This window comes from Tauraco erythrolophus, chromosome 2 (assembly GCF_009769465.1).
Source record: "Tauraco erythrolophus isolate bTauEry1 chromosome 2, bTauEry1.pri, whole genome shotgun sequence".
NCBI classification, from domain to species: domain Eukaryota; kingdom Metazoa; phylum Chordata; class Aves; order Musophagiformes; family Musophagidae; genus Tauraco; species Tauraco erythrolophus.
This window is the reverse complement of record NC_141466.1, coordinates 117,562,768-117,581,663: the sequence shown is the minus strand read 5'-3', so window position 1 is coordinate 117,581,663 and position 18,896 is coordinate 117,562,768. Positions and strand designations below refer to the sequence as shown.

General features: G+C 48.7%; 1 protein-coding gene across 1 annotated transcript; it reads right to left on the bottom strand.

Annotated features, from left to right (window-relative positions):
* Nucleotides 1-13,065: 13,065 nt before the first annotated feature.
* Nucleotides 13,066-14,791, bottom strand: LOC147529304 (uncharacterized). The gene is made up of 7 exons (XM_086626356.1): nt 14,760-14,791; nt 14,550-14,669; nt 14,198-14,371; nt 13,732-13,773; nt 13,478-13,562; nt 13,321-13,374; nt 13,066-13,218 (listed from the first exon to the last, which is right to left on the bottom strand). The coding sequence occupies exons 1-7, from the start codon at nt 14,789-14,791 to the stop codon at nt 13,066-13,068; spliced, it is 660 nt and encodes a 219-aa protein (XP_086482482.1).
* Between the last annotated feature and the right edge of the window lie 4,105 nt (nt 14,792-18,896).

The window sequence follows — 18,896 nt, the reverse complement described above, 5'->3', positions numbered from 1 at the left end:
TATAGTCATACAGTTTTGACTCAGATTTCCTTCAGATATTTCAGCAATTTGTCTCATCTGAAATAGGACTGACTAACAGCCTGGATTCAGAGTAGAAGTGCTACCCAAAATGGAGTTGAGCATGCATTTTAATCATGTATCCACCCCCATGGGAGGTTGCAGGGCTTCAGTCTGTGCTTAAATCCATAAAAAAATCAAGAAAGTGTTTATATTTACTTAACTTTGAATGGCTTTCTGAACTGAAAATGAAATACTTAGAAAGGATTCTGGTTATCACATTTATATAACCTTGTGCCAGAAGTGAGGTTTGGTTTGGGGTTTTTTGTTGTTGTTGTGTGGTTTTTTTTGAGGGGAGAGGGGGGCTGAGAGGAGTGTTTGACCAAATGTAGCTGAAATGATAGTTTCAGTGTTAGGGCATTACTCAATTTAATCAATAGCATCACAATTTCTGCATGTAATTCTTTTAATGAATCCAAGTCTGCTCTTGAGTCAAACATCATCAATGTCGTGGTTTAACCCCAATGGGCAGCTAAGCACCATGCAGCCACTCACTTACCTTCCGCTGGTGCGATGGGGAAGAAAAGCAGAAGGGTAAAAGTGAGAAAACTCATGGGTTGAGATAAAGACAGGTTAATAGGTAAAACAAAAGCTTCATGGAAAAGCAAAGCAAAATAAGGAATTCATTCACTACTTGCCATCTGCAAGCAGGTGTTCAGCCATCTCCAGGAATGGAGATTTGGTGTGAGATATCCCTCTGGTCCGTGAGGGTCAGCTGTCCCGGCTCTGTCCCCTCCCAGCCTCTTGTGCACCCACAGCCTGCTCGCTGGCCGGGCAGTCAGTGGAGCAGAAAAGCCCTTGACGCTGTGGGAGCACTGCTCAGCCATAACTAACACAGCCCTGTGGATCAACACTGTTTTCAGTGGCAATGCAAAAACATGGCCCTATACAAGCTACTAGGAAGAAATTTAGCTCTATCCCTGGAAAAAACAGTACAATCAGATACTGTCATGCTTGTGAAAATTTTTTTTCAACTTTACTATGAGCCAATTCACGATGTAATTTTTGGAGTAGATTGCTCTGAGGATAGCTGACCATTTACGTTCAAGCATTAGTACTTACTCTTCTTCTTTTGCCAACATGGCAAAAGAAAGGAGTATTAAAAATTAGCTAAAATTTATATTAATATTTTTGGTCAAAGAGTTAAGTAGAACACCTTTGTTAGGTATGGAGGATAATTGTAAGTTTCTAGCATTTCTTTTTAACTCTATTGTTTGAGGGTTTTAATGAATACTTGGAGGAAAAAAACAGGTGAGTTTTTTCACTGAAAAAAAGCTGCTGTATTTTGAACTATTGGAAGGAATACACAGAGGATAAAATCCAGACTGATGCAACATAAATAGAAAACCACCCAGGACAATCCATGAGGAATCGATTTTGCCAACATGATGCTACTGGTTATTTTTATTTAAAACCAAACAAACCACGAAGTATTCGTATGTGCTAAATTTCATCACACTAGCACGTTGGAGTACGTAGAGTCTCTTCAAGTCAGACTTGCTTAAGGTCATCTTCTGAATCATAGTTTTAGCAATGTTCTGACATGCAATACTGCACCTGCTGGTGTTTTGGGTCGTTTAATGCCATGCAGCAGTAGACTAAGTTCAGCTCTGAGGAGTGCTGAGTCATAACAGAAATGATAAGAAGTACAGGCACATACGATCTTCATGAGCATCACTCTTACTCAGGATTAGAGCCAAACACATCAAAAAGCAAGAAGCAGCAGGGCCAAGGGCTTTCCCAGCTTTCTTCTTTCCTATCTGGGGAAATAAGCAGATGCAGTAGTGAAACAAATTCTCAACCTTCAGAGATACAGCCAGCTTTTCAAGCTTTGCTTGGAGGTAGATACATATCAAAAGGGCAAAAAATTAAAGGCTGCATGGTGCAGCAGCCTGAAGAAAATAGTGATCTCCTCTTACAATCCTGAATTTGTGCCTGTCCCATTGGTAGCAGGAATAAAATACCTTTTTTTTTCTTAAGCTTTTCTTTCTTGACTTCAGGTATGCATGTTTTGTGTAGAGGATCTCATTGACTTCCAGCTTCATGTTCTTCTCCCCTTTTGGAAACTCTCTGTTTAGAAATTTCCGGTGCTTAATCTTTGTAAACTTCACTTTACCCCTGTAAGTTTTTTATGGATCTTTAGGTTTCCACAACAAAGACTCCAAAGTTATCCAAAGAAGCAAGGAAAAGAGCAACTGGTAGCAATGATGGATATCCTGGGAGCATGGGGAAATAGATATCTGCTGGAAGAAGTTCTGCGAATTACCCTGATACAAACAAATCACACGACCATTTGTAGCAGCTTCTGCATTTTTATATATATATATATGTGTGTGTGTGTATACATATTGCAGAAGACCAAGTTGCAAGAATAAATGAGAAACTGAAAAGCCTCCATCCAGTTTGAACATTGTGAGAAGTTTGAAGGACAGGACTAGGAATTGGTTTTTCAGTCCTATTATTGTGTTCTGTACTCTCTCTTTGATATCTTTAGTGTGAAGAAATGATACCCTCTTGTAAATTAAAAATAGTCAAAATACACCACTGTGTTTCCATTTGAGTCACAAAATAGATGTTTCAGTAATATGTTTGGTTCAGGCTTACATGATCCAGTCCTTTGTCTCCTGAGAGTGCTGAGATACTGTCAGTAGAAAAAACCCAAACAATCTACTTTGAGATGACAGTCCCCATCAGTGATTTTCTTATATAGCCTACAGGTATGTAGTTATTTGGAAAGATGCAGGATAGTTAGTGGATGTACCAAGGAGAAAATATATGAATTTCTCAGTTTTCTTGCTAATACAAATAAGCTTACGTCTCTGGAAAATATGATGTCTTACATGTATTACCATCAAGTAGTGAAACAGTAGCATGTTCCCTACCTTTCTGGAGTTATACATAATATCTTTTATGAATGTGTAAATACTTGGAGTAAAAAAACTTGAAACAGGAGTATTGCCTCAGTCATGAGGGGTTTAAATTTGCAAGTTTGTTCTTCATGCAGACAGTAAGAAGATAGACCAGAGAGAATGTTTTGTATCCATTTGAGTCATCTGCTTGTCTAGCTTTTTGATTTGTTCTTGACACTCTCCTTTAGTTAGAGCTAGTTTCCAGGCAATTGAAAAGCCTTTTTTTAATATTTAAATATTTTTATGATTTAAAGAGTCAAAGCCCTGGAGGGTAAAGGAGGCCGAGAAAGCTGTGTAGTATTAAAGAATTATCTCCTAAGGGCCACTAAGATGTTGAAGAGGCTGAAACATATCTCATATGAAGAAAGGCTGAGAGCTGGGACAGTTTAGCCTGGAGAAGACTGAGAGAGGAGCTTATCAATGTGTGTAAATATCTGAAGGGAGGTTATAAAGAAGACAAAGCCAAGCTCCTTCCACTGGTGCCCAGTGACAAGACAAGAGGCAGAAACTGAAACACAGGAGGTTCCCTCTAACCATCCGGAAACTTTTATACAGGGTGCCCAGAGAGGCTATGGAGTCTCCCTCCTTGACGATAACTCAGAAAATGTCTGGACATGGTCCTGGGTAAGCAGCTCTAAGTGGTCCTGCTTGAGCGGGGGAGTTGGACCAGGTGATCTCCAGAGGTGTCTTTCAGGGTCAGCCATTCTCTGTGATTCTGTGCTTTGGTTTTACTCATAAAGCATCTGAACTCAGCCCTGATGCCTGCTGGAAAGGATTCTGGAATGATGGATAATCCCAAACTCCTCCACCAGGATTCATCACAAAACAATACTTGCCTATTCCATAATACCATATGGCAGACACAATCATAAGAGGAAAAAATACAATTTTATTATGAATATCAGCTACAGGATCCCAGGAGTCACAATGGCTCAGCCAGGAAATCCAACCTAACAGGAAATCAGCACCTACAACGACAGAAAGCACTGATAAAACCATAAAGGCAGGAATAGGCATGATTTTGCTCCCCTTTCTTCAGGAAATACAGTTTAAGAGGAATTGTTTATAGCCCAGAAGAGAGAACTATGACTGTGATTGACTATGGAATTGCTTTGGTGCCTTATCCACATGGGGAGTACCCTTTTTAGAGACCTGCAATTCTAGAGGTTTATAGTGCCCCTTTGCCACGCAGCAGCACTCGATAGGGAGCCCCTGGATAGCTGTGATGTAGTTATTTCCAAACTCTGCACAGCATCAGCCCTCATTGTCCCTTGAAGCAACCCAGGTTTGCAGGCAAAACATGCTCCCTGGAGCAGAGTGACATAGGTGGCTGGTATCGCATTGCTTCCAGGACCGAAGTCACTTTTTCTGCAAAACGCTGTGTTGAGCTGTCTGGTTTTACCAGTTTGCACTCAGCTATCCCAGACTGCTTTGCTCTCTAGTGGTCCATGCATGGCAAAAAATAGGAAGGCACTGGAGAAGAGCCCTTCTGTATAGAGGACCAAGTGTTTCATAGAACCATAGAATCATAGAATGGCATAGGCTGGAAGGGACCTCAGAGATCATCTAATCCAACCTTCCTGTCATGGGCAGGGACGCCTCTCAACTAGACCAGGCTACTCAAGGCTCCGTCCAACCTGGCCTTGAACACCTCCAGAGAGGGGGCATCCACAACTTCTCTGGGCAATTTATTCCAAAGTCTTACCACCCTCGAACTGAAGAATTTCTTCCTAAGATCTAATCTAAATCTGTTCTCCTTCAACTTAAACCCATTTCCCCTTGTCCTATCAGTGGACACTCTTGTAAAAAGTCCCTCCCCAGCCTTCCTGTAGGTTCCCTTCAGGTATTGGAAGGCAGCTATTAGGTCCCCCCGAAGTCTTCTCTTTTCAAGGCTGAACAATCCCAGCTCCCGCAACCTGTCCTTGCAGCAGAGGTGCTCCAGCCCCTGGATCATCTTTGTGGCCCTCCTCTGAACACGGTCCAACAAATCCATGTCTCTCTTATGGTGGGGACACCAGAACTGGACACAGTATTCGAGGTGGGGTCTCACAAGAGCAGAGTAGAGGGGGAGAATCACCTCTCTTGACCTGCTGACCACGCTTCTCTTGATACATCCCAGGATGCGGTTGGCCTTCTGGGCCACATGAGTGCACTGCCGTCTCGTGTTGAGCTTCTCATCTATAAACACCCCCAAATCCTTCTCTTCAGGGCTACTCTCAACCCACTCTGTGCCCAGTTTGTATTTGTGCCTAGGATTGGCCCGACCCAGGTGAAGGACCTTGCATTTTGACTTGTTGAAGCTCATGCAGTTTGCACTGGTCCATTTCTCAAGCCTATCAAGGTCCCTCGGGATGGCATCTCTTCCCTCAAGTGAGTCCACGGCACCACACAGCTTGGTGTCATCGGCAAACTTACTGAGGGTACACTCAATGCCATCATCCGTGTCGCTGACAAAGATGTTGAACAGCACTGGACCCAGAACAGACCCCTGAGGGACACCGCTTGACACTGGTCTCCATGTGGACATCGCACCCTTGACCACAACTCTTTGAGTGCGACCATCCAGCCAGTTCTTTATCCACCGAGTGGTCCATCTGTCAAATCCGTGTCTCACCATTTTAGAGACAAGGATGTCATGTGGGACAGTGTCAAACGCCTTGCACAAGTCCAGGGAAATGACATCCGTTGCTTTACCCATGTCAACCAGTGCTGTAGCTTTGTCGTAGAAGGCCACTAAATTAGTCAGGCACGACTTGCCCCTAGTGAAGCCATGTTGGCTGTCACCAACCACTTGGTTATTTTTTATGTGCCTTAGTACTGCTACCAGGAGAATCTGTTCCATGATTTTACCTGGCACAGAGGTAAGGCTGACTGGTCTGTAGTTTCCTGGGTTGTCCTTGGTCCCTTTTTTAAAGATGGGGGTTATGTTCGCCCTTTTCCAATCTGTAGGAACCTCGCCAGACTGCCAGGACCTCTCAAATATGATGGCTAGTGGCCTAGCAACTTCAGCCGCCAGTTCCTTCAAGACCCGTGGATGTATCTCATCAGGTCCCATGGACTTGTGCACCTTCAGGTTCTCTAGGTGTTCCCGGACCTGATCTGCTCCTACCCTGGGTGGTTCTTTACTCTCCCAGACTCAGCCAGCATCCTCTGTGATTTGGGTGGTGTGGTTCGAGTGGTTGCCAGTGAAGACTGAGGCAAAAAAGTTGTTGAATATTTCAGCCTTCTCCATATCCTCAGCAACCAGGTCACCCGTATCTTTCCGGAGGGGCCCCACATTCTCTCTCGTTTTTCTTTTTTGTCTCACATAGCTATAAAATCTTTTTCTGTTATTTCTAATATCGCTGGCCAGATTTGACTCTGTCAGGGCCTTAGCTTTTCTAACCTGGTCTCTGAGTACATGAGCAACTTCCCTGTAATCATCCCAGGTTACCAGTCCCTGCTTCCATGCTTTGTGTAATCCCCTTTTGTATTTGATTTTAGCCAGGAATTCTTTGTTTATCCATGAAGGTATCCTGGTGGTTTTGCCTGATTTCTTCCTTTTAGGGATGCAATGCCTTTGAACTTGGAGGAGGTGATCCTTGAAAGTCAACCAGCAATCTTGGGCTCCCAGTCCTTCCAGGGCTTTATCCCATGGCACGCTACCAAGGAGGTTCCTGAAGCGGCGAAAGTCAGCTCTTCTGAAATCAAGGGTTTCAAGCTTGCTGAGCTTCCCCCTCTTAGCTGCCCTTAGGATCTCAAACTCCACCATCTCATGGTCACTGCAGCCAAGGCTACCCACGAGTTCAACATTACCTACCAGCCCTTCCCTATTGACAAGAACGAGGTCTAACATGGCACCTCTCCTCGTTGGTTCCTCTATCACTTGGATAAGGAAGTTATCCATATTAATGCATTCCAGGAATCCCCTGGATTGCTTGTTCCCTGCTGTGTTGTTTTTCCAACTGATGTAAGGGTGGTTAAAATCCCCCATGAAGACCAGGGCTTGTGAACGAGCAGCAACTCCTATCTGCCTATGTAGGGCCTCATCCACTTGGTCCTCCGGATTGGGTGGTCTGTAGCAGACTCCCACTGGTTTTGTCTTCTAATTTTTTTTTCCCCCCTATAAATTACCTCAGGTGAAATTTGACCTTTATAAAAAGTGCCAATATTTTAGTGTCTGAAGTGACTTGGAACAAATCCTTGCTGTGTATTTGGGATTTAGATGATACAAGGCAGCATGAGGATTGCCAGCTGACATGGATAAAAAAGTGGGAGTTATTTTGCCTCTTTATTTAGGTAGGTTAAATAGCTAAGAATTGTGACTCCTGTGACTTTGCCAGGGTGTCTGCTTACCTTTGAGAAAACAGAACTTCAACTGAAGAGCAAACCAAAAACTTCTAAATTGGGAATGACATTTTCCTCCCAATACACGTTTTTTCCAAAAGGCAAGTGCATGCTTCCTATCTGGGGCTCTTTTTGTGCATCATGAAAATAGTTCATATACTTAGTCCAGTGTTCAAAGTTTTGAAAAATGGACAGCAGAGTCTGTTACACACTTGGGCTTCTTGACCTTCCTGGATTTTTTTGATTATTGATACCTAAAAGCTCTTTATCTCTCCCTTTTCTCTTCTGATATGCTTTCACTCTCCTCTCCACAGCCCTGTTTTTTCTTTCTTTTCCTTTGGTTTTCATTTTCCTGGAAAGACTCTGCAAACCTTTATATTCCACGGTGTTATTAAACAGGTAAAGCCATGATCACCTTGAATCCGTTCTTATTTTAACCAAAGCAAGCTCATTTTGCCTTCTTTCCTATGAAATGCTTTTCAGTTCTTCTGGACATACCACGGAGTCTACCGTGCTCTCTGGGGTGATTGGAGGCAGAGGTACATGTGCCTTAACTAGAAATGTTGAAGCTGACAGGTAGCAAAACACCCGGAGTAGTAAGCTACTGTTTTCCAAATTACTACCTTATCTCTTAAAATAAGATCACAGAATCATAGAATCTTGGTATGGTTTGGATCGGAAGTGACCTCAAAGATCATCTAGTTCCAATCCACCTGCCATGGTCAGGGACACCTTCCCCTAGATCAGGTTGCTCAAAGCCTCATCCAGCCTGGCCTTGAACACTTCCAGGGAAGGGGCATTCACAACTTCTCAGGGAAACATGTTCCAGTGCTTCACCACCCTCAGAGTGAAGAATTTCTTCTTTCTGTCTAATTTAAATCTTCCCTCTTTGAGTTTAAAGCCATTTCCCCTTGTCCTATCGCTACATGCCCTTGCAAAAAGTCCCTCTCCAGCTTTCTAGTAGGCCCCATTTAGGGGGCCTACAGCCCCATTGCAAGGCTGCTGTGAAGGTCTTCTTGGAGCCTTCTCTTCTCCAGGCTGAACAACCCAACTGTTTCAGCCTGTCTTCCTAGGAGAGGTGCTCCAGCCCTCACATCATCTTTATGCCCCTCCTCTGGACTAACTCCAGCAAGTCCATGTCCTTCTTATGTTGGGGACTCCAGAGCTGAAGGCAGTATGCTGCCAGATGGGGTCTCATGAATGCAGAGCAGAGAGGCAGAATCACCTCCCTCGACCTGCTGGCCACACTTCTTTTGATGCAGCCCAGGATACAGTTGGCTTTCTGGGCTGCAAGTGACGTTGCTGGCTCATGTTGAGCTTCTCATCAACCAACACCCCCAAGTCCCTCTCCTCAGGGCTGCTCTCAATTTGTTCTCTGTCCAGTCTGTATTTGTACTTGAGATTGCCTTGACCCATGTGAAGGACCTTGCACTTGGCCTTATTGAACATCATTACATTAGGTTCTCACAGGCCCACCTCTCCAGCCTGTCAAGATCCTTCTGGATGGCATCCCTTCCCTCCAGCGTGTCCACCACACCACACAGCTTGGTGTCATCGGCAAACATGCTGAGGGTGCACTCAATCCCACTGTCCATGTCACTGACAAAGATGTTAAACAGCGCCAGTCCCAGTACCGACCCCAGAGGAACGCCACTCATTGCTGGTCTCCACTTAGACACCAAGCCATTGACTTCAACTCTTTCTCTTTGAGCATCCAGCCAATTCCTTATACACCAAAAGTAGTCCATCCATCAAATCCATGTCTCTCCAATTTAGAGACAAGTGTGTCATGCAGGACAGTGTCAAATGCTTTGCCATTAGAAGGTCACCAGATTTATCCAGCATGATTTGCCGTTAGGGAAGCCATTCATTGGTTTGCATTATCCACATTTTGCACAGCCCCCTGACCCAAAATAGACTTCACGGAGCTCTGATGAAGTAGGACCTTAGCAAAACTCCTCTGAAGTTGACACCTACACCCATGAGTGCTCAGCTGAGCAAATCCTAAAACAGGATTGCTTCATAAAGAGTGATGGTAAACCCACACTGGCCTTAACCTTAACTGTTGCAGAGCTGAAGACTGATGACAGTGCTTTCACTTTCAGAGGATTTTAGGCTGCAGCAAGAATGAGGTCCTTTCTTCAAAGTGCTTTGCTTTGGAACACAGTTTTCACACAGCTACTTGGACCTATGAGAAACTACTCTTCTACTTGAGAAACATCACAGCATTTGTTCACCTGACGAACCTCTCCCATTTCCAATTCCACCACCATAACGACGTGGCTTCCAGCATACAGCAGGCTTTAGCACAAGGTGTGTGTCAGCCAAAATCCGAGCAGGAGCTGAGCAAACAGTCACACCTCCAGAGATCTCATCCTGTCTCCACCGTCCTGTGTCACACTGTGCTGCAGTTTGACCTTAAAAAACATGAACTCAGCTGTGATACCTGCTGGCAAGGGTTCTGGGATAAGGGATGATCCCAAACTCCTCCTGTAGGATTCATCATCAAACAGCCATCTCTGCAGTCCAGAATATTGTATGGCAGACACAATGAGAAGAGAGAAAGGATTGTTTTATTGCAAACATCAGCTAGGGATGGAGGGAGGCAGAGCGCCCAGGAGTCACAGAGGTTCATCCAGTAGTGAAAGAACGGCACCTGCAACGACAGAGTCAGAAGGCACTGATAAACCCACAAAGGCAGGACCAGGCATGACTTGGTTCCCCTGGCTTTGGGGAACGCCGCTTACGAGGGACTGTTCACAGCCCAGAGGAGAGAGCTCTTGCCGGCATTGACTACGGGACGGCTACGCCACCTTGTCGCCCCACGCGCGATGCCCTTAGAGACCTGTGCGCGTGCAGAGATGCACAGCAGCCCTGTGCCACGCAGCGGGGCTCTATCGGGAGCGCCTGGGGAGCGGCCGCAGAGTTCTTTCCAAACCCTGCGCAGCACCGTCCCTCGCCAGCGAGTTGGGCTGACTTAGAGCAGTGTTCAGAGTTGGGAAAAACGAGCAGCAAGGCCTGCTACACACCTGGGCTTCCTGACGTCCTGCATCTTCCTGCTTCTTCTATTGTGCCTGTCTTCTGTCTTCCATCTCTTACTTTCTTGTTGGCTTGCCCTCTCCTTTGCACAGGTTTCTTCTCTCTTTCTTTTTATTCCCTTTCCAGCTTCCTGTGGGCAGCCTGCAAACCTTTCCATCGCACAGCGTGATTAGATAGGCAACGCCAGAATCAACTGGAATCGGTTCTTCATTTAACCAAAGCTGACTTGTTTTACCTTCTTTCCTCTTCAAGGCTCTTTTTTCCTTCTGTGCTTCCCAGTGTGTCTACCAGGGTCTCTGGGGTGGTTGGAGGCAAAGCAACGGGAGCCTAAACCAGAAGTGTTGTGTCAGCAGGTGGCAAGGGACACCCTGGCACTGTAAGCAAGTGTTTGGCAAATTGCTACTACAGCTCTACAGAGAAGAACCCTTTGGCTGGTTTGCAATAGCCCTTTCTTCCGAGGCCCTCACTTTGGAACACCATGTTCACATGGCTGTGGGACACCGAGTGCATTTGGGGGGGGTGGGCATTCAGCAGGGAGCCTGCGGTCCCCCTCCGAGCAAGAAAAGACTTGCCCACTTCATTCTGCCGGGGTGCCGTACCTCGGCCCTTTCCGATCCCACCACCATGTCTGCCCCTGCTGCTTTCTGGAGGACAGGCAGAGACGGTGCTGTGTCCCTGAAGGCTTTTACCTGCTGTTCCACCTCTGCTTCCCCTTCAAGGCCACATTCCTCTTCCAAAGCCAGCTCTGGAAAGCAAAAGCCCATACAGCAAAGTGACTCCTGGGAAGTGGACAAGGGCTACGGCAAAACCTACCCAAAGCCCTATACCAGCTGTCTGCTCAGGCTGTGACAACCCTCAGTCACCCCTCTTACCTGTGCATCTGTCTGTGAGGGCTGGCGACTCGTCAGCTGAGGGACTGGACTCGTCAGCTGAGGGACCGGACGCGTCAGCTGAGGGACTGGACTCGTCAGCTGAGGGACTGGGCGCGTCAGCCGTCTCCTCCCCAAAGAGTTCCCTGCAGTTGTCAATCAGGAACTCTACCAGCATATTGACCTGCAGACATCAAACCCTTGGTCTCAAGCCAGCTGCCTGAAATCAGAGCAAGCAGCCTCTCCCGCTCCTGACCCTTGCCTCTGCGCAGAAGGCTGTGGCTGCGGGGCTGCTCTTCCAGGCAGCTATTCGGCCAGCATTTGCTCAAGAGAGGAGGCAGGCAGGGACCTCTCAACAGCCAAGCTCTGATGGGCTGGCAAGGCTGCAGCTGGCTGCTCAACAAAGCGTACCTTCTTAGTCACCTCCAGCATGGCCTCGAGCGGGAGCTGGTCCTCGTTGGCTGGACTCAGCAGGTTCGGTGCAATGCAGACGGCCAGGTTGCTGGAGGTCATTCTGCTGCTGGACGCGTTGCTGTTGATATGGTGGAGCAGGGACAGCAGCCCCTTGAGGAGGAGGAGGTTGGCTGTGGGCAACTTCTCGGCCACCCTGAGGGAAGAGGAAGGCAAGGTGAAGAAAGCAGTTGTTGCCCACTGCCGTCGCCCAGGCTTGCCCAAGGCAGGTAGGAGGTAGCGGCTGTGTGGCGCGGCTTCCCAGGAGCGTTCAGCCAGAGGACAGGGCTCCTGCTCAACAGGCAGGCTGCAGCCCACGCTTACGCTTTCAGCTCTTCAATCTTCTCCTCCTTGATCATCTTCTGCATTGCTGCCATCCAGTCCTCGTAGAGGTCTGTCATGAGGAGCTTGGCAGGAATGCTTCGCAGGAAGTCCTGCAATGCCAGGCCTCCAGGTGAGCCTTTGAACACTCCAGGCCAGCCAGGAGCTCTTCCAGCTGCAGCTCGGAAGCACTCACCTTCAAGATGCTGGCCAGCAGCAGTGTGGGCTGGCTTCCTAGCTCAACCTCCGTGCCACGGTCCAGGGCGTCGCGCAGCTCCTGAAGTTCTGTGCTGGCGGCACCTCTGCGGAATATCCCCTCCGTCGATGGCCCTTCCTGCTGCAGGACAGCCAGCAGCTCCTGCAGGAGAGGCAGGAGGTCAGTTGCTTGGCTGAGGAGCTGCCTTCCAACAGCAGTGGCCAGAGAACTGCCTCAGATACAGCTCCTCCCCCCAAAAGCGGCTGCGAACTGAAGCGTGTTCTGCGGCTGAAGAGCCCAATCCCCCATTCCCGGAGCCCCTGGGGACACCCACCACCTCTGTGGAGCATCCGGAGGGCTGGCAACCCCTGGCCAGGACGGCTTACCTGGATGGGCTGGGGCAGCGTTCCGTCCTCCCCACAGAGGGCTGCCAGGGGCTTCCCAAAGAGCGCCTTGCTGCAGCTGGAGCCTGCCTGCCCTGGCACCTGGGCAGCGGTCGGGGTCCGCCGCTGAGCAAAGGGCCAGGGCAGCCGCCACCACCTCCTCCCGCTGCTCCCTCCTGCTGCAAAGGAAAACAGAGCAACAGCCCGTCAATGGAGACTGGCAGGCCAGCGCTCCTGCAGCCTGCCTTGCCCTGCCCGCGGCATGGTACTTAGCAGTGCGGCAGGACGGGAAGGGAGCCAGCAGCTGGAGCCGCGGATCGAGCTCATCGGCTGCGGCTCGCAGGCTCCTGAGTGCCGGAGCGCCGGCGTGCCACTGGGACAGCCTGGCCCAGCCCTCGCCCTGCCCTCCTCCAAGCTGTGGCCAGCAGCAGAGGCTCCTTGTCCCCACACATTCACGTCCAGCGGCCGCTGACGAGCGGGTGTCCTTGCTTCTCCAGGTGACGTTCTCCCTTTGGCTACCCAGCCTGCATGGTGACACTCAAGGGACAAGCGAGCACAGCTCCACCACTTGCAGGAGGTTGCCTTTCTTTCCCAAACCCACCTGTTGAGTGGTGAAGTCGCCCTCCATTTCCAGATGGGGCCGGCAGAGGCCCTTGCTTGGCACCATCCTGCAAGAACCAGGCTGTGCTTAGAGAGCAGCCTCGCAACACCAGGAGTTGCCGTTGAGCAGCCACCTGGCGCCACCAACTGCAGGCAGATGTGCTTCTTACTTCTGCCTGGCGCTCCAGCAGTCTCTCCACGCTCCTAGCACTGAATGTCCTCCACTGGGCAAGAGAGGAGGAGTGGAAGAAGGTGAGCAGCGATGCTTCTGATCCTTGGTTGGAGGACCAGCGCTCGGGACAGAGCCCAGACCAGAGAGACACTCACGGGATGGCGGCGGCTCAGCTCCTTCTCCAGGAGTTTGAGGGATGGAAGCTGGGTCACTCGGGCTCTGTGTGCTCCTTCTGGTGTCCTGTGAACCGGGAAGGGACATGGAGAGAGCTGGCTGAGCTCCAAGCTGCCTCTTCTCTCTTGTCAGGCAGCTCTGCCTGAGAGCTACCCGCAGCCGCGGGGACACCTCTCCCCAGCCGAGGAACTGTGTTCCCCAGTCCATCTGCGCCTGGAGCATCCCCCCGGCTTACCCCAGCAGCACGCCCACCCACAGCTTCTTCTGCGCTTGCGAGCTGCAGGAAGAGAGGAGAAACAGCGTCAGGCCCTGCCGTCCCCCAGCCCCTGGGCAGTGGCGGGTGCCTGCACAGACCTGCCCCATGGGGAAGGACACAGGGGCGGGTGGAAGCCCTGTGGGGCAGGACAGAGGTGCTGCCCATGCCCTGGCTCCCTCTGTCCTGCCAGAGCAGCTGCTTTTGCCCTTCCCTCCTGGGGACCAGAAGCGGGTGGGCAGGGAATGCAGGATGTGGAATTGCCCCACCATCCATCCATCCATCCATCCATCCATCCATCCATCCATCCATCCATCCATCCATCCATCCATCCCTGCTGCTGCGCTGCCCGCTCCCTGCCCAGGCGCTGCCCGGAGGGCAGAGGCCATTCACAGTGTGTCGTGGGCATGGTTGGAACCTCTCCATGGGACGTGGCACCACAGCTCACCTAAAAGTGGCAATGCAGGAGCCGGTGGGCCAGATGAGGATGACGGAGGTTCCGTCCTCATCGCTGCCTTCCTCCACCTCCTCTGCTTCCTCCCCTGCTGCCTCCTTCCTGCTGGTCAGCACCCACAGCTGGTCCAGGGCCAGGCGCAGCTGTGGACGCACGGTGGTGCCATGTCTGCAGAGAAGAGAGGCACAGGGAGCTGGAGGTGGCCTCCTTGGGATCCCCCCCATGCGTTGGGACGGCCACTGGCATGTCCAGCCCCAAGGTGCCGGGGCCTGGGGCTGGTGCCAGGCTGTCCCTGCCCTGGGGGGCTGGGGCTGGGGCAAAGGCAGCGGGGCTCGCAGGCTCTGACCGCAACTTGGCGATGATCAGCTCCTCCTGGAGGAGGAGAAGGCGCCTCTCGCTCCTCTTGCGGCCCCGTGTCAGCCGCACGTCCGCGCTCAGCACGGCCTCGGCCTCTTCGAACGCCTCACTGCAGAGCAGAGCGCGGCGGGCATGAGAAGGGCCGCTGCTGCGGGGCCCGGCTGTGCCCGCGCGTCCCCGAGCCGCGAGGGGAGCCCACCTGGAGCTGCAGCAGCAGCTGGCCTGGCCCATCGCGCCCGGGACAGGAGTGCCCTGGCAGTGCCCTGAGGACGTGGCCCAGCCGGCCGCAGTGAGGATGGCACGTGGGGAGCTGCTCCCAGTGCCGCCCTGGTGCTGCCGGGTCAGACCCTGCCTCCTTCTGGCACTGCTCCGTACCCGCACAGCTCCCTCCTGCTGTCTCCGGTGGCTGCCGGCTCTGACTGAACAAAGGTTGTCTGGAGCCCAATGGAACGGGGGCGGAGCCCAATGGAACGTGGGCGGGGCCCTCCCGGGCAGGGGGCGGGGCTTCTCTCCAGCATGGCCTTGCCTGACACCACGATTTATGACAAAACAATGTCTGCTTTGTCTAGAATATAGTCTAGCAGACACAGTCAGGAGAGATAAAATATCCTTTTATTTTGGAATTCAAGTGTGGATCCCAGGAGTGACACTATTGCAACCAGTAACAGGAAATTGGAACCTGCAACAACGGAATCAGAAAGCATTGTCAAACCCACAATGGCAGGAAGAGGCATGACTCGGTTTTCTTTCTTCAGGGAACACCATTTACGAGGAACTGTTCTTGGCTCAGAAGAGAGAGCTATTGCTGACATTGACTATGGGATGGCTCTGGCACCTTTCTCCATGCTTGATGTCCTTGGCAATGACCATTTCCTCCTGGAGGAGGAGAAGACGTCTCTCGTTTCTCTTGCAGCCCCAGGTTGACCGTATGTCAGCACTCAGCACCATCTTGGCATTGGTGAGAGCCTCCCGGCAGAGTAGAGAGTGGCAGGAATGAGAAAGGCCAACTGACCAACATTCTGACTCCCAACAGAACCTGGGGGGACCACTGGGTGGTTTACTGGGGTGGGGGTTCTCTGCAATATGGCCATGTCTGTCTTGCACTGGGGAGCCCAGAGCAGAGCACAGCAGAGGGGAAGGACCACCTCCCTCCAGCTGCTGGCTGTGCCCCTTGTCTTAAAGTTCATTGGTGGTTCCAGGCCTCCAACTAGACTTGAAGTCATTTGAACACTAGGCTTGGTCACCATCCTCTTGGCACAGCCGTTCAGCCAGTTTTGAGTCCACCTCCCTGTCTGCTCATCCAGTCCATGCTGCTTCAGCTTCTCCATGAGGATTTTCTGGCAAATGGTGTGAAGTCTAAAGTCTAGGTGGATTTGCTGTCCTCCAGTCCTCAGTCACCTCTCTCCATCACCATGATCATTCAAAGATTATGGAGAGTGGCCTTACAAGTTCAGTCTGCCAGCTTCCTCAGTGCTTGAAGGTGCACTCCATTGAGGCCCATCAGGGACTTGTTTGTGTCCAGTTTGCTTAAGCGTTCTCCAATCTCGTCCTCTTCCACCTCAGCTTACCGGATGCTCTTGCACTGAAGGTACATCTTCTTTGCTCCAGATTTTCCCTCTGGTCTCCAGGGTCTGGATTGTCTGAAGCTGATCTTGCGAGGATTTTCATGCCCCAGGACGACTGTCCAGGTCCCTAAACCACTGTGTCTAAGTCACGATTGTGTGTGGCTTTGCGTGGATTCCCCATGCCTGTACACGTGGCATCCACAGTCAGTCCCACCTTTTGCTGCTCGTCTCCCTGTGCCACTGCAATGAGGATTAGAAGTGTGTGTTGGGAAATCTATCTCTTGTTACAGGACGGGGAGAAAGAGGATGAACGTGCTGACAGTCCAGGTACAGAGTTTCCAACGTTTTAACAGCTACTTAGTGTTTTGCACTTTCTGCATTGCTCAATGATCCTGAGCACTTCATGCTGCTAGAGAAAGGCAGCATCGTGGCCTAGACTTAGACACAAATATGCACCTCCCTCCCCGTGAGAGGGAGAGGCTGTGCAGCATCACACCTTTGCTCTGCCCTGATTAGGATGAAAAATACTTTCATCATGGACACTTCCTCCCTCAGAAAGACCGCTATCAGCGCATGAAATACTACCTGGGACAAACAACCTCTCCTGGACAGTGACATTAAGTGGACAGACTGTGTATTTTTAACCAGCTGAAGCCTGTTGAAGAATGTCTACATGAAGAAGGCAATCTCAGTGAAGCGTCCATGGGTTTCAATGGACATCATCTCACACACTGACAGATAGAATCTTGTGCCATGTATTCTCTTGACCAGCTAAAATATGTGCTCCATTTTTGAATCAATCTCTTCCTGAATAAACGTCAAACTTATAAAACAATGACCTAATCAGCTTGAAAAGGCCCCAGGACAGAAATTGAAGCCATAGTCTTAACAATCACTTCACTGAAGAGAGATGCTGAGTTTATAAGCTCAATCTTGTTATATTCACAGGATTTATCTTCTGCATTTTTCTCTGAGGCTGGATTTTTGTTAGAGCTATTTTAGACCAGGTCCATGCCATGCAATGCTGACTCTGGTCAAGGCCATGCCATGCTCCTGTCTAGAGGTTGCTGCTAAAAGTAGAAGCAGTGTAATACAGTGTACAGAGTAACTTACCACTTTTCGGTAGTCTTTTGTGAGTAAATAACAGTCCTGTAAGTTCCAACAGCTGCGTGAGAAATGTGGGATGTGAACTAAATGTGATCAACTACTGAGTACAAATTTTTTGACAAAGTACTTACACATCCATGAAAGGAAAAAAAAAACAAAACCACAAAACGATAACACCATGTTTTGGCATAGAATTGGCATTTGCCAGCAGGAAGAATTAACTGCATGCAGCAGACTTCCTGCTAGTATAGCAATAGTGCACACTGCAGTTATTCCTTGGACAGTTCATGCTAGCGCAACCTATAGAATGACTGTCTTGACAGGGTGATGCTGAATAAGAAATTTTACTCCCTGCATGCTCTGTTAAGTTAGCCCATACTTCTTGTTGTTTTTCTTTTTTTCTTGATGTCTGCTTGCAATTGTGTTGCTTTACAAGTTGTAGGACCGTTACATTAGAAGGAAAGAAAATCAAAGCATGAAGCCCTTTGTTACTCTAGTGAGCGCTTATTTATGTGACTAATCTCATGAAGTTGCTTGCATAATCATTATGGAGCCATGTTAGAAGTTAGCCACACGAATCAATTTGCTCTTGAAGGTACATCAGTTTTAGCATTGCTAAGGATTATATTGTTCCAAACGAGGCAGTACATTTTGCTTTCTCTCTCAGCACCTGCTCCTCAATAAGTAGGAAAAGCCTGATCTAGAGTGAGGATTGCTGTACAAACACCCAACTACCTGGAGTTTTGTTAAAATCAGGGCTCATTCCAATTGCTGTCTGTCAAACAAATAGAAATGTAAGCCTTGCTTTTGTAAGACAAACATGAAAGACCTTGATTATCAGCCTTGATTTCCAGTATATAGTTTGCGGTATCCTAGGTTACATACATCTTCTCAATTAAAAGTCTAGAGGTGAAGTGGATGCTGTGTCTGCTTTTTGGTTTGTTTATTTTTAGTTCTGTACAAAACAATCTCATGTGGGGATGGTGTTGCAATAGATTGTAGTTATTATGTACCCCCTTACTGTAGTCTCACTTGTAGATTTGGAATTAGTTGTTCTTTCCTATTAAGAAAGAGAAAGCTTCTTCAAATACCAACTGCAACAGGCCTGATGCTTTCTTTTGAGGCAAAAAATGTAGCTAATACTTGTATTCACAGGCAAAAACGTTCATAGCTTTTTAGCAGGTGATTTTTAAAATATAAAGACAGAATTAGGTGAACACGTCTTTGTTTTTATGTACCTCACTCAATAATTTGTGTTGTTATGTGTAAGGGATAGACTTGTCATGGTCAAAATAAATTTCAGATATGTTTCATGTAAATAAAGCATTATTTGCAAAAGCTGAGAAACCCAGAGTGCTTTCAGTTTCATACAGAGATGTGATGGTAATCTACCTTTATCGTCATTTTAATTAATATGTGGTTCCTTACATATCATTCCCAAAGCAATTAAGAGAGGTAATAGTTAAATAACTCAGATAATTAGACATGAAACATACATTGTGGAGTTTTCAGGTGGCTGCTTTTTCTTCACAAGTCAAAATATCATAAATCCGTATATCCAGTTAACAATATTTGATATAATAGTTACTTATAAAAGGAAAATGGGTTTTATATGGAATATGTACTTTAAGTGAATTCAAGGCAAAAAAAGGTTCCAAAAAAAT